Genomic DNA, 26,038 nt, shown 5'->3' with positions numbered 1-26,038 from the left:
CATAATGCAAAATTACCCAATTTAGAATGGGAACTAAATAATGCCAAACTATCTTTAGTAAATGTATTACTTAGTGGGAGAACTTGTGACTGTGGTAAACAAGAACGATGCTGGAAATCTGGAGGAACTCACAAGATGCTGGAGGAATTCATGGGTCAGGCAGCGTCCATGGAAGGCAACAGATAGTCAATGTTTCAGACCAAAACCCTTCAGTAGGAAATAATTTCTCTGTGATGCATTGGCTGATTTTAGACAAGTCATACAGCAGAGTCCGTGCTGCCAATTTACACCCCATTAACCTACCCCCTGTACATAGAGAGGATTTAAATAATAGGGCAAGAGGAGAAGATTTGTCGATGCTACTTGTGGTCACTTATGTATAGTGATACCCTTCTTTGAATGTATGTTGATTTCAGGCAAGGATGGGTATAAATCTAGCTTTGGCAGGAATTGGAGGTATTTTTGGTGGATCATTCCCCAGGCTAAGGCTCAGTGAGACTTTTCCTCAGAAATTATTCAGTGTCTTCAAAAGAAATTACAGGAAATTTTGAATGTTAATAATACCACACAGTAATATCTAACAGCCCAAACACTAAAGAAAGTTTTTGAGATTATTCTCAATGAAAAGCACATCCTCATATGAAATAATTGACAGCGACTGAGGGATACGTGGGAAATAATGGCGATACAGGGAGCAGTGGCAATGTGGAAGTGGAGCATGGCTTTGCTGAGAGGCAGTGGCACCTTTGTTGGAGCAGTGGGGACTCTGGGGAGGAGGGTGTGTGGAAAGTAATGCAACTGTGATGGGTGAGACATTGATGGTCACGGGCATGTTGCAGCTGAACAACACTAATCAATCTGTTGCATTTAATTCCCTACAAGGGTTGCTGTTGTGATTCGAAAACGCAAATCTCAAAGAAAACCTTCAGAAGCAGCAAGACTGAAAGGCACGCAAAGGATTTATAAGGTTAAATTTAGGTTACTAGTGGAAAATATTTATTTATTTAATCAGAACAAGATCAACAATTTGAAGTTGTTGTCATAAGATTCAGTTTACAGCCAGTACACTGAACTTATTGATGAAAGAGTTGGATGCTGCATTGAGACATAAATAGGAGTTACCCTACTTTGGGATCAAGCACAAGGCATTGAAAACTGCCTTGTTATTTTCAAGTTAACCTGATTCTGTCATCCATGTAAAAACTTTTTTGGAAACCTCAACAGATAATACTGGAAGTCAGAATGCATGTATTATTTAATCATAAACACAACCTTCTCTGGGTTCAAGCATAGTTTCTTACTATTAGGCTCTTGAACCTCCCTTTGTCACACTCATCAGGGACTGCTCCAACACCACAAAAGGATTCTCTAAACTATAGCTTTTTTGCACTGAGATATTGCTGAATATGTATTTTCTATTTTTCTATATTTATTGTTACTTTTTAATGCAATTAAATATACTACTGAAGTTGCTTTTCAATTGTTTTTTTTTCCACAAAGCACCTGGTCTACTGCAGCCAGTAGGACAATAAATTCATTATAATTATCATCGATAGGTCATTATACAAATATCATTCACTAAGTTTAAAGTCTAATAAACATTTCAGGTTATATTTCAAAATGAAAGCTCTGCTAGAGTTCTCAGCCTAATTACAGCCGAGTGCCTATTTCTTTGATGCACAGCAACACTTTGATGCTTCCTTGCTACTAGTCTGAATTTAACAATTGGCAGTACACAGGAAACACAACTTTGGATCAAGGGCAAAAGTTTGGATAAAGTAGAATGTGAAATGCATGCAGACATTTTCTATAATTTGCACTTGATTTTCTTGGGTAGATTGAATTCTGCTTCAAAGGTTCAACAGCAATAAACTCTTGGCACTGTAACCTGTGGAGCACACGATGAAAGATGATATCGAGTGTGGTCAATGCCTGCGATGAACCGATTTGCATTGTGTTAAAATAATAATAATGGTTTCCCCCTTATCTGCAGTTTCACTTTCCACGGATTCAGTTACCTGCGGTCCGAAGATACAGATCGTATTCAGATCAACTGTCGCGGTATCCTAGTGCTTGTGTTCAAGTAAACCTCTTTGTTTTTAATATTGTTATATTTTATTGTTTGTTATTGATGTTAATCTCTTATTGTGCCTAATTTATCATAGATGTGTTTATATAAGTAAAAACAGTAATATGTAGGGTTCGGTACTATCCATGGTTTCAGGCATCCACTGGGGGTCTTGGAACATATCCCCCGTGGATAAAGGGGGACTACTGTAAATTACACCTTCTCCTGCAACACATAATATCCACAATGGCAATATCACTGGTTGATGTCCATTTTATAAGCTTGCCTTTGTGAAACATTGTGTGTTATTTTCAGTGTTAAAGGTATGTTTGAGAAATGCAATTGTTGCTGCAGTACTAAATCTGCATGTAACCAAGCACTGTGTAATCTCAGTCCTCATCTCTTTGATTTGAAGGGAAATGGTCACTTCAATAGGAAATGCGAGTACATTACAAGGCTGCCACACATCAAAGTAAGTAGATGTCATAAACCATGAAGCAAAGTCCCCCCCACCCCCCCCCCCCCCCCCAACCAACACCCATCAACCACCCTGACTGCTCGACCCCCTTGCTTGTCCTTTCACTTACTGAAGTCATCAATTAATGCTGGGAGACTATTGTGCGGCAGAGTTCCTAAGATTTCAATCAAAGCCATTGACCACGAGATAAATAAAACTTGGGCGCTAGGGAGGAAATCAGTGTAGAGCTGCAAATTCTTCCCTCTGAGAATCTCCTGATTTATTTTCCAGCCATGTCATTCAGCTCTTTATAATTAGAAAGGAATTTTGCCAGCTCATGGTGTCATTTCTGTTCAGGATGTCATTGAACTTTAATCAAATATCTTCTCTGTTCCAGAATAGAATCAGAGGGATATTTAATAAAGAATTCTACTAAAGATTACTGAGCCACAAGTCAAGCAAACAGTAATGGGTGTAGCAGTACCATTACCATATGAACATGGGACAAAGGTCTCTCTCCTGTCCCATCACTGTATCTTGTGACCAAAAATGGACCGATTTAGCCTTGGTTACTCAACCATACAGTACTCTGAGGAAGAGTTTTTCTCATCTCTGTCCTAGATGGCCCCTTATTAGAAGATGTCCCTTTTTTTCCTGACTTTTGCCACAAGGAAGAAACAGCTTTTGTCAAACCCTCCTCCACCCCCCGCAAAGTCTCATTAAGGTCACTTTCTTTCTTCGTATTTCCACACCTTCCTAATTGATTGTTGCATCTACATTTCTACCCACCTCCATCTGTTCACCAACCTCAATCATTCAGTTTTGTTATGACTGACTTGTATCTCACTCTCTTTACTTTTGGTTCCTCTCTCTTGATTCTTTTGCCAAATGAAAATTAATAGACTCCCACTCTCTTTTGCAATACCCCACCACTCTCTGTGTGAACTCTCTGGTCCTATTTTATTTGAGAAATGGACTGCCTTTACTTTTTTAAATTATATCAATTTCCTCACAAGATGAAATTATTGCTCATAATCTGCCCTGTCTAATCCCTTTGTCATTTGAAATAGTTGGATTTGATCACAAAAGGAATTGAAGACACTGAAATCCATGAAAAAAATGTTGGTTGTGGTGATGTGTTTTCTTTCCTTGTGTTACACAATGTGGGATGGTTGGCTGATCTATCTGTTAATCCCACTTAGAACGAGCTGTAATGATGAAAGGGTTGTCAGGAGCGATTTTAATTCCTTCCTGTTGATCCTAGCTGGAGGAAGTTTGCTGTACAACATCATACACAAACCTAAAAATTGCTATTAAATTTTTAATCAACTTCTCACTGACATCTATAAACAGCCCATTGACTTGGTAAGTTTAATAGGTGCAGGCTGAAAGGTCAAATTACTTTGGCAACTAAACACAGTTTATTAAGATGGTCAGATTGATATATTCTATTTCTATGAAATGCTCCAGTGGCTAAATGAATCTTTGGAGTAGTGGGCCACATACTTTAGTTGTAAGAATTGGACTAGTTCACATCAGTGTCTTGGGATAAGCAGTTTGAAAATGCACCAAAGTACCTTTGCTTGCTGAAATCCCTCTTGAAAGCATCAAATGGAAATGCGCTGAGGAATTATTGGGCAATGGTACTTGTCTTTTAGTTATTGTCCAGGATCACATGAAGATCAGAAAGATACCTGGTGCACATGAACTCAACTGCACCAACAAGAAATTAAAACTTCTATGACGGAGGTCAAGCACCAAAGCAAAAAACAGGAAAGAATCAAATTATTTGGAACAAGTAGTGCTGGGAGTTAAATATGCTTTGAACAATCCAGAATTAGGTGCTTGACAGCTTGAACGTGGCTTTATCAAATGCTAATTATAACATTTATATGTGTAAAACACATCAGCTTTGAATACTGACACTAAATAGAAACCCACAAGTTAAATGTATGGTGGATTTCCTACCTTGAACACAGAACTTCAGTTCCTTCACATCTGTCACTGTTGTTGAAAAAAGCTTCTCAGGGACTTTTTTACTCATACGGTTGTAGTTCCTTCGCTTCTTGGTCTCACCCCAAAGGTTGGAGCCTCCATGCATGCTGGGAATGTTGAGGATTGCAATTCCTTCTAGTGATGTGTTACTTAGATCAAGGACAATACCATCACACTGGAAGATAATAAAGCATAAAATTTCTTGTTTTTTTGTAAAACAGATTAACATAGTCTTCCAAAGTCAAGAGGAAGTCTCATAGCAACCCCTCTCATATGAGTGTACAATGTTCAGAGCTACAGGAACTATATCATAATTGTCATTTAATGAGAATCATCTGGCTTTCATCCAGATCAAAAAAATACTAGACTCACTCTGATGCTCTTAAATTTGAAGGTGGATTTTTATATTCGGTAGTGATATAATTTTTGGTTTTACAATTTAATCAATGATGCAATAAAACTGAACAGAGCATTGACTGACTACTCCAAGATGAGAATGGTACATTGATAATAGCAACTAACTTGAGGTTCCTTTTGTTTATCCTTGAAGTTTCAATTTGTTTTGTGGCCTATCAGATTGGGCTAATATGTACAAATAATAAGAAAATAACAATAACATGAAATATTTAAACAAATTTAATGCACTAAACATGGCGCTAATGGGTTGTATTTTACTGCTCATTGGGAAGAACATATCAATTCCATTGAATCTATAATAAATGACATAAAAGGCTTTCATTCATCTTCCAACTAAATGGTATTGAATAAACATTATTCAAAGTGATAGGATTGAATTTCACAATAATGATCTTGGGTTAATGTTTGTAAATTGATTTAAAAGTTCTTCTGATGGCCAGTGCAACTTGGACAGAGGAGGAAGCAAGTTTTGGTGAAGAACTGACCTCAACACTATTCCAGACCCACAGAAATGTGGTTGACCTACAGCTGCCCTCTGAAATAGCACAGCAAGACACATAAACATTCAGGACTAATACTGAACGCAGGCCCAACCACCAAAGCTCACAACATGTGGGTGGATAAAAAGACGCCCAGAATCTTCAGCCGAAATGTATCTCAGTTGTGCAATGTGCCAACCAAAACATGACAGCAAGAAATTATCTACTTGCCATCAAATCTTCCCAAATACTCTCCACAGTCTACAGCTATTACTGCTTGCCATCCTATGTTTGGTTGAATCACCTGCCCAATAGTAAAATTGTGCAGCATTAAAACAGATCTACCATTCCTATTAATTGTATCACCAACACTTCTTCCTCAGCCCTCTAAGGACAAGTGATCAAGCTTCAACCACTCTCTCAGGCAATGCATTCCAGATCCTCACCACTCTCTGGGTGAAGAAGGTCCCCCCCAAATTTCCTTCTAAATCTCTACCACCTTACTCTAAACATAGGTCTTCAGTAAGTTGAATACAGTTTCTAGACAGCAGGCGCTGCATAGAGCGATGATGGAGGGCAAGGAGGTTTATGTGATGTTCTGAGCTACAATTTCTTTCAACTTTGGGAAGAGCAGCTCCTGTGGCATGTGGTGATGCATCTAGCAAGTCTGGTGTTGATGGTACACCAGCAGAAGTTGTTGAAGGACAAAGGGGACATGCTGAACTTCTTTAGTCTCTTAGGGATCAGTGCACTTGACCATTGTCTCAACGTACTTGGCTCAGTTGAGGTAATTGGAAATGTTTACCATCAGGAACTTGAAGCTATTTTCCACCTCCACTTCTGATCCATGAATATAGACAGCAGAATGGCCTCTACCCACTCTCATTCTCTTTATCTGACATTGAAAGAGAGTTTGCACCACATCATAGAATGTTACAGCACAGAAAAACAGGCCATTTGACCCTTCCAGTCTGTGCCGACCAATTAAACTAGCTAGTCCCACTGACCAGCTCTCACTCCATAACCCTCCAGACCTCTCCTATCCATGTATTTATCCAATTTATTTTTAAAACTCAAGATTGAATCTGCTTTCACAACTTCAGATGCCAGCTCATTCCACACTCCCACCACTCTCTGAGTGACTTTCCCCTAATGTTCAACTTAAACCTCTCCCCTTTCAGCCTAAAGCTATGATCTCCCGGATTTATCTTCCTTAACCCAAGTGGAAAAATCCTACTCACATCTACTCTGTCTATACCCCTCATAATTTTATAAACCTCTATCAAGCCTCCCCTCATCATTCTTAGTTCCAAGGAGTGTTGTCCTAACCTGTTTAATCTTTCCCGGTAACTCAACTTCTAAAGATCCAGCAACATCTTAGTAAATCTTCTCTGCACTCTTTCAATCTGATTGATATCGTTCCTGCTGCTGGGCGACCACAACGGCACACAATATTCTAAGTGTGGCCTTGTCAATGACTTGAATAACTTCAATATAACATCCCAACTTCTATACTCAATACTTTGATTTATAAAGGCCAAGATGCCAAAAGCTTTCTTTATAACCCTGTCCACATGCGACATCACCTTCAGGGAACAGTATATATGTATTCCCAGATCTCTTTGTCTTCCACACTCCTCAATGGCCTTTCATTTACTGTGTCCGTCCTACCCTGATTCGCTCTTCCAAAGTGCAACATCTCACACTTATCTTCATTAAATTCCATCAGCCATTTACTGGCCCAATTTCACAGCTGGTCCAGATCCCTCTGCAAGCTTTGAAAACCTTCCTCACAGTCCACAACACCGCCTATCTTTGTATCATCAGAAAACTTGCTGATCCAATTCACTATGTTATCATCTAGGTCATTTATATAGATAACAAACAATAATGGTCCCAACACAGATCCCTGAGGCGCACCACTCGACGTAGGCCTCCAATCTGAGAAGCAACCATCGTCACCACTCTTGTTTTCTTTCACCAAGCTAATTTTGAATCCAGTTTGCAACCTCTCTATGTATACCTAGTGTCCTAACTTTCTAAACCAACCTCTCATGTGGAACTTTGTCAAAGGCCTTACTAAAGTCCATATAGACAACATCCACAGCCTTTCCCTCATCAACCTTCTTGGTAACTTCAAAAAATTCTACAAGATTTGTTAAACACGACCTCCCGTGCACAAATCCATGCTGACTGTCCTTAGTCAGCTGAGGATCGTCCAAATAACTATATATTCCATTTCTCAGAAATCCTTCATATAATTGACATACTATTGATGTCAGGCTCACTGGCCTATAATTACCTGGTTTACTCTTGGAACCTTCTTAAACAGCAGGACAACCCGAGCCACACTCCAATCTTCCAGCACCTCCCCTGTGACTAAGGACATTTTGAATATATCTGCCAGGGGCCCTGCAATTTCAGCACTTGTCTCCCTCAAGGTGCAGAGGAATATCAGGGAGCAGGGGATTTATCTACCTTTATTCATTGCGGCAGCAAGTACCTCCTTCTCCTAAAACTCCATATTCTCCATGACAATTTATTTGTTTCCCTTCCATCCCTATTCACTATGCCAGTTTCCTGGGTAAATACCGATGCAAAAAAATTATTTAAGATCTCCCCCATTTCGCGAGGTACCACACATAGTTGACCACTCTGATTTTCTAGGGTTCCAATTTTGTCCCTTACTATCCTTTTACTTTTAATATACTTGTAGAAACTGTCTGGATCTTCCTTCACATTATCTGCCAAAGCACCTTCATATTTTCTTTTTGTTTCCTAATTTCCTTCTTAAGCGTTCTCTTACATTTTCTATACCCTGCAAGAAACTCATTTGCTTCTTGTCCACACCAGTAGACTCAATCTCTTTTCTGCATTTCCACTCATTATTATTTGATATTTGGCAAAACGAATGTGATGTCATCAAAAAATGTGAAGATGGAGTTGGAACGGTATTTGGCTGTATGATCGTGGATGTAGGAATATAATAGGAGACTGAGTACACATCCTCGAGGAGCGCCAGTCTGTTAAACAGGAAGTCAATGATCCAGCTGTGGGGTGGAAGGGAGGGGTGGGGGGAGCAGGGAAAAAGAGCAGTGGCTAAGATCCTCGATTGGGGAATGGTTTGCTGGGGACTATGGTATTGAAGGCAGACTATAGTTTATGAACAGTTGTCTGATATAACGTACTTGGCATTGATGTGTTCCAGAGCTGAGTGGAGGGCCAGGGAGATGGTATCTGCTGTTAACCTGCTTGGACAGAAGGCAAATTGAAGTGGGTCAAGGTTAGCTGGGAAGGTAGTTGATGTGAACCATTACTAGCCTCTCAAAGCATGATAATGGATGATGGCATCATTGTTCCTTAGTCATTTAGGCCTTTTAAACCTGTCTGCCAAGTGGGTCATTGACAAAGGTCCTATTAGAATCCATTAAATCATATTGACTGTCTTTCCTTCATTGGTATACTTTTGTAACCTCCTCAAAGAAGTCAATCAAATTGAACAGATTCCATCAATAAAAACACGTCACTACCAAGATGTGTGAATGCATTTTTGGCCTCCATTTAGTGACCATCACAATATATGGTGGCAACCACACTCAATTCTGCCTTGCCCAATCCCAAGTGATTGTACTTCCTGCAGGAATTAATGACAAATAATAGGAATCTGGAACTGGTGTATTGGTTTTCCTTACATTATGGATTATGAGATTGATAATGGAACTCTGTAACTCTGTAGGCATCATTTACTGCATCTGGAGCTCCCGACGCAGACTCCTCTATATTGTGTAGACTAGACACAGACTGGGAGATCGCTTTATTGAACATCTTCAGTCTGTCTGCTGCAATATCATGGACCTCCTAGTGGCCAACAACTCCACACTCCATCGCAAAATTGACATATCACGTACTGCCAAGTTGAAGCACTCATAAATTGGAGGACTCCTCCTTTGCCTGCTGGAGCTTCTCGGGTGGCAGCCATCTGGGTCTAGTGTGCAGCGGGGGGCCCTGTGTGGCGATGTGGTGGAAGACCCCATGCTGGGGCAGAGCGGCGTTGAACCGTGGCTCTAAGATGGAGGGAAATTCATAGAAGATCTCGTCGAACTCGTCCATGGCGGCGGCTACGGTGGCGATTACGGGCCTGCAGGCTTCTGCTGTGTCCAGTCAGGTGGAGTGGAACATTCAGGTGTTGACCAGCTTTTTGCCCTTCGTGTCAACCAGTAGGCCATGAGCTCTGAGGAAGTCGGCTTCTAACAGTGCGGTGCCCATGGAGGCTACGACGAACCTCCAGTGGAATTTCTCCTTCCCGATCTGGATCTGTGCCCTGCGGGTGCCATAGGTCCTGATGGTGGAGCCGTTGGACCCCCACAGGGTTGGACCTCGAGATTGTGTGCGAGTCTCTAATGCTGTGGGGAAAGGACGCTGAGCTCAGCCTGAGTCCACCAGGAATCAGCGGCCGGTGGATTTGTCTGTCACATGAAGAAGGCTGTTTGTGTGGCCAGCTGTCGCAGCCATCAACGGCAGCTGGCCTAATCGCTTCCCTGAAACCTGCAGGGCTGGCGGCACTTGCGGGCTTGCTCTCCCCGGCACTGGTGGTAGAAACACCAGGTCGACTGGCCCTCCTCTGGCTTGGTCTTGGGAGCGGCTTGCTCCTGGTCATGCCACCTGGTTGAAGGCTGCCTTGTTTTCCCTCTTCGTGTGCCAGAGGGCATCCACACGGGCTGCTGCTCTCCTCAGTTCGAGAAGTCTTCATCTGTGAGGAGCAGCTGGATGTCCTCCGGCATCTGTTCCAGGAATATCTGGCGGAAGAGTAAACAAGGCTTATGGTCTTCTGCCAGGGCCAGTATTTCGTCCATCAGCGCCGACGGACTACAGTCCCCAAGCCCATCTAGGCAAAAGAGCATGGAAGCCTGTTGCTGGGAGTTAACCTGAAAGTTCCTAGCAGCAGGTCTTTGAGGGCAGTGTACTTGACAGTAGCCGGGGGGTGGTGAATGATGTTGTCCACCCTCCCTGCCACATCTTGGCCCAGAGCACTCACAACATGATAGAACATCGTGGCATCTGCAGAGATGTTGCGCAGTTGAAATTGTGCTTCCGCCTGCCCAAACCACGTTCTCAGTCGGTGGGTCCAAAAGGGGGGAAGCTTGACGGAGACAGCGTTAACCTCTGCTGAATCCATGGTGTTTTGAGTTCAGAAAAATGTCTGGGCTCATCGGGGTCACCACTGTGGCGGTGTGAGCAGTGGGAGAAACACAGCCACCACATTGACGATCGTTAATGACAATTTTTAATCAAATTCAGCACGCCCCTATAAGGGCAGCATGAGCTCAGTCACCTGGTGGACTGTGACATCACAATCCCTGCCCCAGGGTGAGTGCGGGAAGGGATGCTGGAGTCAGAGAGGAACCTCTGACGACGCCATTTCCCCATGGCTGCCCCGCCACGTGGTGATACAAGCGGGGCTGGTTCGCCATGAGGATGTGAACCGCCACAGTTCCAACAGCTGGTCTTACTCCAGGTTCTGTTTAAGGGAGAATGAGGCATCCTGCCTCTTTTTACTTTTCACTTTCCTTCTGTATTGAGGGAGCACTTATAGGATTGCACATTATAACTTGCACCCAATCCTTTTGTTAGAAAGTAAAAGAATAACCATTTTCTTCTCAGTGGCTAATGGACTGGTTAAACATAATCTATTGTGCTGTCATTGATAAACGAAAAAGGCTCAAGAGGAATGGAGACAAGAGGACTGCAGATCCTGAAATCTGGGACAAAAGACAAACTGCTGGAACCACTCAGTGTATCAAGCAGTGTCCATGGAGGACCACAATTGCTGCTGCTTCTAGCAATTTATTTTTTGTTCCAAGTTCAACAGGAAGTCTGGCAAGCCAGAACAGACTGATTGTTACACTCTGTGCAGTGCTTCTGGCACAGAGGCATCTATTTCCAAATGCAGTACAAGAGCATGGACACACATGAACGGTTGCAAGCGGAGTCAGTTCACTGGGAAATGATTTACTGAATTTAAAATTAACAGTATGGCATCTATAGCATGCTCACTTGCTGTTTTTCCGATGGACTCGTTTTTTTGGAAAGGTTTTCCTGCCCTTTTGACCACTCTCCATTCCTCATCTAAAAGATTAATAAGTAGGCAATTTGTTCCCAGCTCTCTAGGAATGTCCGAGTGCCTGCCAGGATACGTTAAGTATAATTCAGTCATTGATTATTTCATTTGTTCCAATCGCTGCAGCTTGGAACTTGCCCTCATAGCATTTCCAATTATTTGGCAGGTGTCATAATGCTAATACAGTGAAAGGAGCAACGATAATTTTCTGTTTTCCAGAGATGGCCCTGTTCAGAAACTAGTTAGGACATATGCTGTTCACACTCACTTTGTCAGGTTTGGTGTCAACAGCCAAGGGTTTATATATAATCATGAGGTTTGGAAGATGATAACCTGTTCTAAATTTGTTTCTGTCAGAATTTTGGTGCATGAAAGAAGCAACAATTCTGATCCAAGAACAATTAGAAAATAAATGCTTTTCTGGAGAATGTTTAACAGAGATACAACATTATGACAATTGAAAATATTTTGTACAAAGAGCTTTCAAGAACATATTTTGTTTTGTTCATTGAAATGCAAACTGTAGAGGTCATTATTGCATAATTGACAGCAATTCATTACAGCCTGTGAGGAAATTGAGTTTTAAGAACAGTGCTCCACTAATCTTTCTTACAAGCACAGTGTATGAAGAAAGCACACAACCTTCTAATTAATGCCATGCAATTATCATCTTCACCTGTGGTCATGAGGCACAATATGATGAAATGGAAGTTAAACGTTGTGATTTAGTGGCGCTAACACTGGTAATTCTGAAAAGAAGATGAACCCCTGGTTTGTCACTTTTCAGAATGTTCCAAGAGATCTTCAATAAGTGGCTTTGAGTCTAGGCACCATAATGCAGGCTAATTTGATAGTAAATTATTTTAAATTTAAAAAATTTCGATATACAGCATGGTAACAGGCCATTTCGGCCCACAAGTCTGGGCTGCCCAACTTACACCCAATAAACCCACACCCCCCGGTACATTTCAAATGGTAGGAGGAAACCGGAACCCTTGGGGAAAACCCACTCAGACACAGGGAGAACGTACAAACTCTTTACAGACAGCGTGGGATTCAAACTCTGGTCCTGATCACTGGTACTGTAAAGCCATTGCGCTAACCACTACGCCAACCGTGCCACCCTTATTTAAGATAGCAAAATTCCATATTGATCACAGAGGTGAATGACCAGCTAATCTGCCATTAGTGATGTTACTTGAGAAAGGCAAGTTTTTCAGGAGCTGTACCAAGTGTTGTCAAGGAATTGCATTTCTAAAAATAATTTAAACTCGTGCATCTTTCGCACGGCAGAGTGGGCAGCAGAGAAATGAGTGCTTCGACCCAACGCTCCCAAGGCCGGACTACACTCAAAACATTCATTCTTCACACCTTTCCTGTGCTCATGCCTCTTTAACATTGTAGTGCATCTGTTGTCACTACATCCTATGGCAGCTCGCTCCACATATCTGCCACTTTTTGTGTGGGAAAACCTACTCCTCAGATCTAATTTAAAAGCCTCCCATTTCACCCTAAATCTATGCCATTTAGGTCAGTCAGTCTTCCACCCTGGGGGGAGGGGGGAAACTAAAGACTGTCTAAAGAACAGGGAACATTACAGCATAGTACAGGGCCTTCAGCTCACGATATTCTGCTAAACCACATCAACCTACTCTTTTTTTTATTTTTCACACTATGAACCATATTGACCAAAATACACACAAACATTTCCCTCTTGAATATACAGTGTCATTTTCTCCCCTTTTTCCCCCTCCCTTCCCTCCCTCCTTCCCACCCCCCTCCCTACCCATTAACCGTTCAACATATACAATACAATAAACCCATTAAACAATGTCATCACACAATGAAAATAAACAAGAAAATTTTGTCATCTACTTTTACACACTGGGTCAGTTCATTTCGTCTTCTTCTCATTCTATCATTTTAGGGGGTGGAGATCCACGGTAGGCCCTACTGTGGTAGGGCCCAAATTTGGCTGCACACTAGACCCAGATGGCTGCCACCCGAGAATTTGGTAGTTCCCAAATTTGTTCAAATACTGACCACATCAACCTATTCCACAACAATCTAATTCTTCCCTACTTCACACGCATAACCCTCTAATTTTATTACATCCACGTGCCTATACAAGGGTCTTTTGAATACCCCTATTGTACCAGCCCCCACCACCATCCCCAGCAATGCATTCTGGGAACCCACCATTGTGTAAAAGAATTTACCTTGGACATCTCCCCTAAACTTTCCTCCATTCACCTTAAGTAGATATTCTCTGATATTTGTTATGGTCACCTTGGGGAAAAAAGGTGCCTCTCATCATCTTATGTACTTTATTGTCACACCTCACCCTTCATTGCTCAAACTATCTGCCCTGTCTATCTCCTGATAATTTCCTCCTACATTCCAGTGAGAATAAACCCATCCTATGCAATCTCTCCTTATAAAAAGAGCTTCCAGGTGCAACAGGAAAGTCTGCAGGTGCTGTTAAGTGTAGTGCAGTACACAAAAGTGCTGGAGAAATTCAGCAGGTCATGCAGCATCTATGTGAAGTAAAGGCCTGAAAAATGGTTACCCCTTACTTCCTAGAGATGCTGCATGACCTGCTGAGTTTCACCAGCACCTTTGTGCCATTCTGGTGAATCTCTGTCTTTTGCTACTACATCCTTTCTGCAGTGTGGTGACCAGAATTGTTCATAAAACACCAAGTGTGGCCTGAGAAGTGTTTTGTATAAGCTACAATCTGGCATCCTAACTCAGTGCCTGGGCCTATGAAAGCAAGTATATTGAAAGCTTTTTTCACTACACTATCAATTAACGGCACCTTCTTCAGGAGCTATGAACTTGCACACCAAGGAAGCTCTGTACATTAATGCTCCTGAGGCCCCTGCTTTTTATTCTCAGTGTCCTACCAGAATTTAACCTCCAAAATTTCATTACCTTACACTTGTCAGGGTTAGATTTCATCTGCCACTGTCACTTTCTCAGAAACAACAGAGAATAAACCTCAAATTGCCACTGATTGGCTGCATCAGAGTGAAATTACCAATATGAAAACTGACCAGAAGATTATGGACATGTTATAAAATTGACCATGTCCCAGGTTTTGGGCCTGTAATATGGACAGCTGCAGATGGAATCATAATACATTTAGCTTCCTAATTTATCTCTGCAAACTATTTTGGTGGAAAGAAGAGTGAGTTCACATATAGGGTCTCCAGATCAACATAAAAGTCCATGTTAACTTTTCTCCTCTGTACTCTATATAGCTTCCCTACATTGCTAGAAATGAACAGACTGAAGCAGAAATAAAAACAATATTTTAGTTTAATTCTGATACAGCAGACTGATAGATCAACACTAAACGACAACACCTGTAGCATGTACGCATCACTGATGTGAACATTCAACCCAGCCTTCTAAGTAATCACATGGCTATAGACTTTCGGACACCAACGCCCTTTCACAATTGATTCACATATCATTTCCTGCTACCCTTGTGCACTGTGCTTTAAGATCCTAGCATACGAGGGCAGCAGGCAATGTGATTTGCTTCTACTGTAAAACGACATCTGCCCTGCAGGAATCCATAGGCACAGAGATTAGAAAAGGCAGGATGAATGCTTGCTTCAACGGTACATCAATAGCAGTGGGATCTGTTGTGACTGGTAGGAATTCAAACCATGGTGTGATAAGCCAATAATCAGAAATCGGGAACAGTGTGATAGAATCCATTCAGAAATCCCCACATTGGCTGAGATGATTATTTATTTGGCAGTAGATCCCTATTGGCCAGGAAACTTGAACATTCTATTCCAGATCAGTGCTGAGTTGGCCAATTTCAGCCAGCAGGTTCTTGGGTCAGAAAAAGAAGTTGACTGTTGCTAAACCATATCAAAAAACCCTGCTGTAAGTATCCTTGCTGTTCATGGATAGGATTGCCCAAATTTAGGCTGCCTCCTTGGTAGACCACATATTTGTTGAGATAGTTCAAACATAAATCTTAGCTTTTGTTAGTCTTTCATGCCCGACAACAGTAAACTAACAAGAATAGAGTTTTCAAAAACAAGGGGAAAACAGTGGCTTGAAGATGGTGTGGAAGAGACAAAAATTATATAGAATCAGACTACATTAATTATGGAAACTGTTACCCTAATATGTAATGTAACATGAATGTCTGCAGATGCCATGATTGAAGTAAAAATACAATGCTGGAGAAACTCAGAAAGTCAAACAGTGTACTTTATAAAGCAAAGATACATGACCAATGTTTCAAGCTTGAGCCCTTCATGGTATGAGCAAAATGTAGGCAGGCACCTGAACAAAATGGTGGGGTGGGGAGAAAGGGGTAGAAGCACAGACCCAGAGGCAAGATAAGGGAAGGAGTGCACACCAACAAACAGGGTGAGGCAGGAGGCTCTGTGAATGGAGAGGGTAGAGAGATGGAAGAAAGGCAGAGGGATAGGGAAAAGAGGGAGAACTCAGTGTGGGCTAGCAGAAACTGAGGAAGTTGATGTTAATGCCATCCGGTTGGAGAGTGCTGAGACGGAATATTGGAAGTTGCTCCTCCAATTTACAGATGGCCTTAGTTTGGCAGTGAATGAAGCCGTGGACAAGCATATCAGCTCAAGAGTGGGGTGCAGAATTGAAATGGTTGGCTACTGGGAGATCCCTGTCATTTATGCAGACAGAGCAAAGATGCTCAGCAAATGACCTCCTAGTATACATCCAGTCTCTCAGATGTAGAGAAGGCCAGAATGGGAGCACAGGCTGCAGATGATGACTCCTACAGATTCACAATTTATCACCTACAATATGATCCCACCACCAGATTCATTTCTCCCTCTCTGCCTTCCTAGGGATCACTCCCTCCCTGACTCCCTCATCCATTCATCCCTTCCCACTAATTGCCCCCTTGGCCACACTTGAATCCAAAGCTTATCCCTCACCATCATTTGGCATCCCAAACAATCTTTCCAAAGTGAAGCAACATTTCGCTTGTGAATTAAAATAAAATCCAATGCTCCTATCGTGGCCTTCTCTACTTCAAGAGACTCTACGCAGAATGGGACCTCCCAGTGGCCAACCATTTCAATTCTGTGCCCCACTCCCACGCTGACAGGTCTGTCCATGGCCTCAGGCACTGCCAAACTAGGGCTACCTGTAAACTGGAGAAACAACACCTAATATTCCTTCTGGGCACTCTCCTACTGAATGGCATTAACATTGACTTCTCCGGTTTCTGCTAGCTCACTCATCATTCTCTCTCTCTTTCCTATCTCTCTATCATCTTCTCTCCATACTTTTCCCTCTCAATTCACAGAACCATCCCGCTCCCCCTGTTTGCTGATGTGCCCTCCCTTATCCACCTATGACCTCCTGCCTGTGGGACTGTGCTCCACCCCCACCATTTTGTTCAGACACCTGGCTACATTTTGCTCATACCTTGATGAAGGGCTCAAGCCCAAAGTTTTGGTTATGCATTTTTATCTTTGCTATATAAAGTACACTGTTTGACCTGCTGAGTTGTTCCAGCATTGTGTCTTTACACAAATATGTCTATTATTATATAGTATAAAATAAACATTCTCCAATATTTTATTGTTGTTTAAAATGGCAAAATGTCAATCTCTTTGTTTTTAATCACTGGAAAGGAAAAAAAATATTTGATTATAGATTCAATTCAAAAGCAACATCTGACTGCATACAATGGATAACCAAATGAGGGAGAACTTCTGTGAGAAATTGAATCCTCTAAATTATGGCTATATTGTGCTTGCAATAGAATAATGGTGAAGTTCAAGATTGAATGAATATCCAGCTGCCTGGACTTTGTGGTCATTGGTGAAGAGATGGCATGGTGCTGACCCCAAAGAAACTTGGCTCACAAAGACCAGGACTTCTCAATGGTATGAATTTCGTGCTTCCCGATTTTGATTGCTATGAGTAATCAACCTGTGGACATGTCGAGTGTCCCAGCAACAAAGATGTCATCAAGAAAGCTGAGCAGCCAACAAACCAAGAAGCAAAATTTGAAGTAACTTTTGGCATATTTTAGGAATACAAAAATAAAGATGATCACATATAATTAATATTGACAGTTGAAATATCCAGACTGTTATGCATTTTAAATCTATTTTTAAAATATTAATTGAAGAGAATGGGAATCTCAAATACAGAATTATTGCAACTTAATACTCATGAAAAATCGTGGAACCTGTGGAAAGGATGGGGGTTGGTTGGGAGCAAGTTTATCATCACTGATTGTACATGTATAACCTGATGAAACTACTGTAATGATAGTGATCATGTTTGCATGGCCACTAGCAAGGCCTTGATTATAGTTCCTCTTGGATTAGACTTGGCTGCCAGCAAGGGGCTGACAATGAGCAAGAGACAGTATGCAAGATCTGTAATGGAGGCTTGCAGCCTAATGGCATGCCTCACAGTGCTGTTTACATCAACTTTAATGTAAAGAACTTTTTCCTTCATCCATGTGTTGTCTAAGAACTCACACATACAAATACAAGATGAAACATGGTGTCAGAAGTGGGATGAAGGAAATACTTAAAAGGTAAAATCTAAAGTCAGCAACTGATCAGTGAAGAGAAGCTAACACAGTGAAACATGGAAGGATTACATCCACCAGCAAAACTTCAGCTGACAGGTAAGATGGCTGAAAATTGGAACAGATTTAAACAGCATTTTGGATTGTATTTAGTGGCAGTCGGAGCTGACAAGAAAATTGTTAAAGTGAAAGCGTCAGTTTTCTTACACGTCATGGGTGATGAAGCCCTGGAGGTGAATAATAACTTCACATTTGCAGCTGAAGGAAACAAAATGAAACTGGAAAAAACAATAGAACAGTTTGAGGCATACTGCATACCTAAATGTAACATGATTTGAGAGGCAGAGATTTTTCACGTGCACAGAAAATGGCAGGAAGTATTGATGAGTAGGTGACTGAACTAAAAAACAGAAGCAAAACCTGTGAATTTGGTGGACTGACTGACTCACCAATAAAAGACAGACTTGTGTGTGGTATCTCAAATAATAGTCTAAGGGAAAGACTGCTAAGAGAGCAAAATCTAGACCTTGAAAAAGCTACAGCACTCTGTAGGGCTACAGAAACTGTAGAATTGCAGGCAAAAGATCTGTTCAGTGAAACTACCCGCAACGTGAATGCAGGGAGCAAGAATGGACATAAACTGTTTAATAAAAAGTGCGCCAAAGTGGAAAGAGAGGAGTGGCCAACGAACAAAAATGAAAGGGACAATCGAAAGCTATGTCCTCGATGCGGTACACAACACCTACCAAAAACGTGTTCAGCATATGGTAAAACATGCTATATGTGCAACAAAATTAACCATTATGCCCGTTGCTGTAGGAACCAAGTGCAATAAAGTAAGGTTCATGCAGTAGATGAAAGGGAGATAGAGGAATTCTATGTTGATGTTGTGACTAAAAACAAGAAAGAAAACAGAGACAGGATGTTGAGATTAAAAGTGAATGACATATACATTTCAGTTAAATTGGATTCTGGAGCACAAATTAATGTAATATCAAAAACTGATATTACCAAAGATATATGGAACAAAAGTGAAGATGACAGGATATTCAGGTACTGATATACCAGTGCAAGGAGAATGCATAGTCAAAGTGAAACACAAGGACCAAAGGAGGTACAGGCCATTCTCAGTTTAACAGCCTGTGAGAAATTCAACCTGGTTAAAAAAGAGTTCTCGTTGTGGAAAGCGAAAGAGATACAGTCTATGATGAACTCATGAAAGAGTACAATGACCTATTTCAGGGTCTAGGCTGCCTTCCAGGAAAACACAGGATCAGAGTGGATAAATGTGTGCCACCGATAATACAACCATGTAGAAAAGTTAAATTTGCGCTTGAAAAGCAACTAAAAGCAGAGTTGGACAGGATGGAAAGCCTGAATGTGATTCAGAAGATAGATGAACCAACGGAGTGGGTGAGTTCACTCATTGTTATGGATAAGAAGAATGGATCCAAGATATTAAAACAAAGCAATAAAGAGAGAACACTTTAAGCTTCCAATGCATGAAGAAAATCATGTCACAGTTTGCAAATGCAAAGTTTTTCAGCAAATTAGATGCATCATCAGGATTTTGGCAGTTAAAATTGGATGAAGAAAGTTCAAGACTGCACATTCAATAGTCCATTTGGAAGATACAGATTCCTAAAGTTACCATTTGGAATTACCTCAGCTCCTGAAATGTATCACAAAACTATCCATATGGTCTAAGAGCACCTGGATGGAGTTGAATTCTCAGTAGATGACACCATAGAATGGGATACCACCAGAATGGAGCATGATGAGAGACTAAGGAAAGTGCTGGTAGCAACAAGGGAAGCAAACCTGAAGCTGAATAGAGAGAAATGTCAGCTCGGGGAGATAGAACTAACCTTTGTGGGAGATATTATTGGCAGTGAGGGCATCAGACCAGATCCCAGAAAGGTGTCTGCGATTGGGAACATGCCAAGGCCACAAGGCAAAAAGGATGTGCAGAGGTTTAATGGAATGGTCAACTATATGGGTAAATTCATATCCAACCTCTCAGAAAAGATGGCTCCATTGAGAAGACTAACAGAAAAGAACATTGAATGGGAGTGGATTCATGACCATGAAAAGTCATGGAGGGAACTAAAGAAAGTGCTCACAGAGGAACCAATTCTGAAGTTTTATGACCCAGCGAGACCCATCAAGATATCATCAGACGCATCACATAGTGGGTTTGGTGCAGTTCTTCGGTAAAAATATGATGACTGGCCACCCATTGCGTATACATCACGCTCAATGACAGACGCGGAGATGCAATACACTCAAATTGAAAAGGAGCTGCTCTGCATCACATACGCCTGTGAAAGATTTCATCAGTTTGTGTCAGGACAGGCAATCAGTGTAGAGATTGACCATAAGCCCTTGATTGCATTGTTCCAAAAGCCATTAAACGAATGTCCATTGAGAATACAAAGAATGATGATGAGGCTGCAACGCTATACACTGAATGTGGCGTACACTCCGGATATCCAGACACGTTATCTAGAGCTGTTGACATGTGAGAGCCTGCAAACATCAAAATGGATGAAGACGTGAATACCTTCGTGGACATGATCACAAGAGCACTGCCCATATCAAATGTAAAAATGGAACTCAAAGTTAGAGACAAACAAAGATGAAACACTGAGACAACAGAGAAAAAACATCTTGGATGGATGGCCCAACATGAAGCAGGACTGCTCACCTGATGTTTCAGAGTACTGGAACTGCAGGGTGGAACCATCAGTGGTTGAAGACATCATCTACAAAGGAAGTAAAATCCTTATCCCAAAGAGTCTGAGAAAAGAGGTGCTAAAAAGGATCTGTGAAGGACATCTCGGAATCGAAATGTGTAAGAAAAAGCACGAGAGGTGATATACTGGCCAGGAATCAACAATTATATAATAAATGAAGTGTCAAACTGTACAATATGTGAGAAATATCAAGCAAGTAATCCTGCAGAACCACTAAAGCTACACCCAGCACCACACAGACCTTAGCAGAAGGTAGGTGCTGACCTATTCGAATGTCAAGGGAAGGACTATCTTGTAGTCACAGACTATTACTCCCTGTATCCAGAGGTGTGTAAATTGAACACCACTACTGCGGATGATGTAATAACAGGTATGAAAGCCATATTCTCCAGACATGGCATGGCAAGCGAGATCTTCACACACTAAGGACCCCAGTTTTGCAATTTAAAGTACGGACATTTTGCCAAAGAGTGGGACTTTGTGCACACCACATCAAATCCTCATTTTCCACAATTAATTATCTAGTGGAAAAATTAGTACAGACCGGGAAAAGACTGATGAACAAGGCAAAAGACAGTGGAACAGACTTCTACCTGAGCATGCTAGTATACTGCACAATGTCTCTTGAGTATGGTATGTCACCAGCACAACTCCTTATGGGACGTAGGCTAAGATCAAATTTACCCATTCAAGACAACCTCCTAAAAATAAAAGAGGGGGAGAAAGTGAGAAAATTCAAAGAACAACAGAAAGAAAAGCAAAAGTATTACTTTGACAGAGGAACAAGAAACCTACCAGAACTCTACACTGGTAACCAAGTAAGGCTAAAAAGACAAACAAACTAATGGACTCAGAAGGGATCTGTCCTTAGTGAAGTCCAACCGAAATCATACACCATTCAGACAGATGAAGGTGCTGTTCTGCAAACAAATCGTTGAGATCTTCAAATGGGAGCAGCCACAGTAGGTGGAAAGGTGGATATTGTTGAACAACCTGAATGCACAGCTGAGAAGACATCGTCTGAGGCAACAACTCAGATTCAAGAAGAATTAATCAAGAGATCGTCAAGACACATGAATTCTTCTAAGAGACTCATTGAGTCTGTTATAGAATGAAGAAGTACTATCTTCTTTGCTCTTCAAGTTTTAGTGTATGTAAATGTGGACACAGAAAACAAGTTTAAAAAAATGTTCACAATGTTGATAATAATGAAAATGTAAGTTCCTGATGTCAAAGTTAAAATTGCAGAGATATACAAAGAAAACGTTATTTAAAAGTAAGTTATTTAAAACTTTTGTTTTAAGAAAGGGAGATGTAATGCAACTTGTATAAGGTACTGGTGAGACCGCACCTGGAGTACTGTGTCCAGTTCTGGTCTCCATATTTGAGGAAGGATATACTGGCTTTGGAGACGGTCCAGAGGAGGTTTACTAGGTTGATCCCTGGGATGAAGGGGTTGACTTATGATGAAAGATTAAATCGTCTAGGATTGTATTCGCTCAAGTTCAGAAGAATGAGAGGAGATCTTATAGAAACATATAGGATTATGAAGGGTATGGATAGGATAGATGTAGGAAGGTTTTTTGAGCTGGCCGGGGAAACTAAAATGAGAGGACACAGTCTCAAGATTTGGGGGAGTAGATTTAGGACAGAGATGAGGAAAAATAGATTTTCCCAGAGAGTAGTGAATGTTTGGAATTCTCTAACCAGGGAAGTGGTTGAGGCTGCCTCATTAAACATATTTAAAATTCGGTTAGATAAATTTTTACATGATAGAGGAATTAGGGGATATGGGGAGTAGGCAGGTAGGTGGAGTTAGGTAATAAATTAGATCAGCCATGATTGTATTGAATGGCGGAGCAGGCTCGATGGGTCATTTTTGGACTACTCCTGTTCCTACTTCCTATGTTCCTATGTAATGATAGTGATCATGTTTCCATGGCCACTAGCAAGGCCTTGATTATAGCTCCTGTTTGGTTAGACTTAGCTGCCAGCAGGGGCTGACAAAGAGCAAGAGACAGTATGCAATATCTGTAATGGAGTCTGGCAGGCTCATAGAGTGCCTCATGGTGCTGCTTACATCAACTTTAAAGGAAAGAACCTTTTCCTTTATCCACGTGTTGTCTAAGAACTGACACATACGAATACAAGATTAAGTAACAGTGTCTCTCCAGACCATTATGCATGCACAAAAACACACAATACTGTACTTAATGATCACACAAATAATCAAAAGAAATATGTACAAATATTTGGAATGATTTTCATGGTTACAGTCTCATAGCTTGTGTGAGCTCCTGAATCACTGCATTTCACTGTAGATGAAGTTGCTGCAATTCCTAATTGCCTCACTGCTTTCCTCACCCAAAATCGCAGGACATTAATAAATGCATTGCATAAATATAATGTGCCAAACAAATATCTACCATAAATCTGAAGATTCAGCTGAATATGCATTCAAGAGAATAAATAAACAAAGGTTCTGAAACCAGGATGGGGGAAGTAAATAACTGTGGATATTTTTAGCTGTGGTGTGATTGTTGTCGTTTAATCAGGCTCTGTTCCCATGCACTTCCCTGGTCACTAAATGGCAGAGTTCAGTTGGAAGGAGGATTAATTTCCTGGCATGAGCAAATTCCATGACTCCATTCTGCATAATTTCTGAAATGTCAAGTTCTTCAGCAACCTTTTTTTATAACTCCTCTGCACCATTCCTGACTTTGCTTATTTATCAAATTCACTGTTTATCTACTCTTGAAAGCAAAATATGCAGTTTATTTCTTCATGAATGATCATTGAGAATATTATTTTTACCATCCTGAACAATACTTGGTGCAAAATTTACAGTATAAATGGATGCTGCATTAAAACCACAAGGCATTTCATCTAATCTAATGGATTTGATCAAGTTTCACTTGCATATTCTAAAAAAAATCTGTTAGCAAGTAACATCTTGAAGACTGCAAATGCATTACAGCATAAGAATCACAGTTGAGATGAAGTGAAATAAAGCTTTCTTATGATATCTGCACTTGCTGAGCTTGGATTAATACCAACAAACTGATCTACCCAACATTCGCAAAACATATTTAGCCTGAAAAGTGTATGCCAATGACAAAATGCTGCTCCTGAGCTCAAAGTTCAACTGTCATCAGGAGAAATGGCCTTCAGTTCACAACTGCTAAGAGTTGCTGCTTAGACCATCCTACAGCAGCCCCACCCCTTCCTTCATTGACACCTCCTGCTGTTACAGTCTCTTCACCCCACTCTCAGTGGGAAGATGATTCACAAAGATGAGATCATGCACCTCCAGATTCAAGAACAGTTTCTTTTCTGCTACTATCAGTCTCTGGACCTAGTAAAATAATGTTGTCCTTTCTCTGCTCGAATTGATCTCTCTGTAACTCAGCACTGTTTTTGATTTCTGTACTATGTATGGGTTAACTAGCTAGATTGCATGGAAAATGGAACTTTATCACTGTACTTTTGTACATGACAATAAACCAGAACACTGGCTGGGTTGGCCTGATTATTGGATGGTTCAAGTGATTGTTGATTATCCCTGAATAGGCCTTGCAACTGGGGCTGATTTAGCATTTACTCCCAGATAGCATGGATCTTAATGGAATTTAATTTTCCCCATTTGAAAGAGGTGCCAAAGTAAAGGGAAACACAATGGTTACCATGTGGAGAAAGGGTTTTTGGCCTCCTGAGTCCACATTAACTCTGTTTCAGACCAATCCACTTCAGCCTAGTTTTCACCCTCTCTCCATACCTTTGCAAATTCTTCTCCTCCAAATACATGCCCCTTTTTAAACTGTACAATTGATCTGTCACAACATTCTATTGCAGCGTTGTCTACACACTAACCATTTGTAATGTAATTTTTTTCTTTGCATCACTTTTGCCAATCACTATTCTATGTCACCTAGCTCTTGAGCACATCATCAATGGAACAGTCTCTCCCTATTCAATCTACATGTCTGATGTCTTAAAAAACTTTGATCCTATGTCCCTGCAACCCAAGAACAAAATCAACATCTCCATAGATCTAAGATCCCTCTTTCTTGGAATCATTCTGGTGAAACTCTTCTGCTGTCTCTCCGAAAGTACAGCATAGGGAACTGGGTACTAAACTACAGTTGTGGCCTACACAGTATTTTATAAAGATACAAAAAAAATCCTTGCTCTTGGACTCTTTTCTCCTGTTGTTAAAGCCCTGGATCCCAATCCCAGTTTATCCACCCGATGTGCCACTTTCAACCAACAATGCACAAATACCCTCTAATCTTTGTGTTCTTGTTTCATTTTAGACCTCCATCCTGTAGTTTAAATTGCTTTTTCCCATTCTTCCCAGCAAAATGTGTGCAACACTTTCAATTAGCCAAGCATCTGTCATTTCACTAGCTTGTCAATATCACCTTGGTTCACCACAATCCACTTCACTGAATCTACTACTAACCACCAAATAACTGAGTCATCTGAACATTAGGATTTGCCGCATATACACCCAAGCCTAAATTGTTGATACATATTCAGAAAAGCAACCAACTTCACTCCGACTCCTGGGTAACTCCACTGCACTCTTCCTTTGAATCCCAGAAGCAGTATTCACAAATATTGTTCTAAGTCATTTTTCTGTCTGCGCTGTGGCAGCAACTTTTACTCTCTGCATACTTGTAGCATAGTGTCAAAACATTTTGGACCTTATCCTATATTGGTCACATTTCCCACATCAAGGCTGTCACTTCATTAAAAAAAACCTCATTAGTTTGACTTAATTTGCCTTCAACAAATCCATACCTCTTTCCAAGAGGCTGTGATTGTTTCTGGATTTCCCCCATCTCCGAAGTTAAAGTGACAGGTGAGCCGGAAATGGGTTTATCCCAAGATCCTTTTTAGAACAAACAAATGTTTGTAGCTTTCCGGTCCTAAAGACACCACCCTGGAAACTTTCACCATTTGGACAATTATGCCAGAGCCACTGCAATCTCCTCCATTACTTCCCCCAGCAATCTAGGATGAATCCCATCCTGATCAGGTAATTTATCCATCAAGTGCAGTTGGTCTTTCTAATACCTCCATGAAATTTTAACAACTCCGAAATGTCAATTACATCTTCCTTTGAAGCATAATCTTACTCGTGACTAGCAGTTAGCGCAATGCTATTGCAGCACCTGTGGCCT

The 26,038-nt window shown here is 41.1% G+C and overlaps 1 protein-coding gene and 1 long non-coding RNA gene across 5 annotated transcripts in view; one reads left to right on the top strand and one right to left on the bottom strand.

The window, feature by feature from the left end:
- Window positions 1-26,038, bottom strand: part of LOC138761771 (diacylglycerol kinase beta) — a 618,073-nt gene that overhangs the window by 58,506 nt on the left and 533,529 nt on the right. For all 4 annotated transcript variants that reach the window (XM_069934480.1, XM_069934482.1, XM_069934484.1 and 1 more), the window contains one exon: window positions 4,494-4,695. In XM_069934480.1, the coding sequence (XP_069790581.1) occupies window positions 4,494-4,695 (202 nt within the window). The remainder of the gene's footprint in view (window positions 1-4,493; window positions 4,696-26,038) is intronic.
- LOC138761773 (uncharacterized) lies at window positions 893-18,019 on the top strand. The gene is made up of 4 exons (XR_011356500.1): window positions 893-967; window positions 1,994-2,083; window positions 2,484-2,540; window positions 17,314-18,019. It is a non-coding gene; the product is annotated as an uncharacterized lncRNA (long non-coding RNA).

Source organism: Narcine bancroftii, chromosome 4, assembly GCF_036971445.1.
Source record: "Narcine bancroftii isolate sNarBan1 chromosome 4, sNarBan1.hap1, whole genome shotgun sequence".
Taxonomy (NCBI): Eukaryota; Metazoa; Chordata; class Chondrichthyes; order Torpediniformes; family Narcinidae; genus Narcine; species Narcine bancroftii.
The sequence above is the reverse complement of the archived record's forward strand: the minus strand, read 5'-3'. Positions and strand labels throughout refer to the sequence as shown.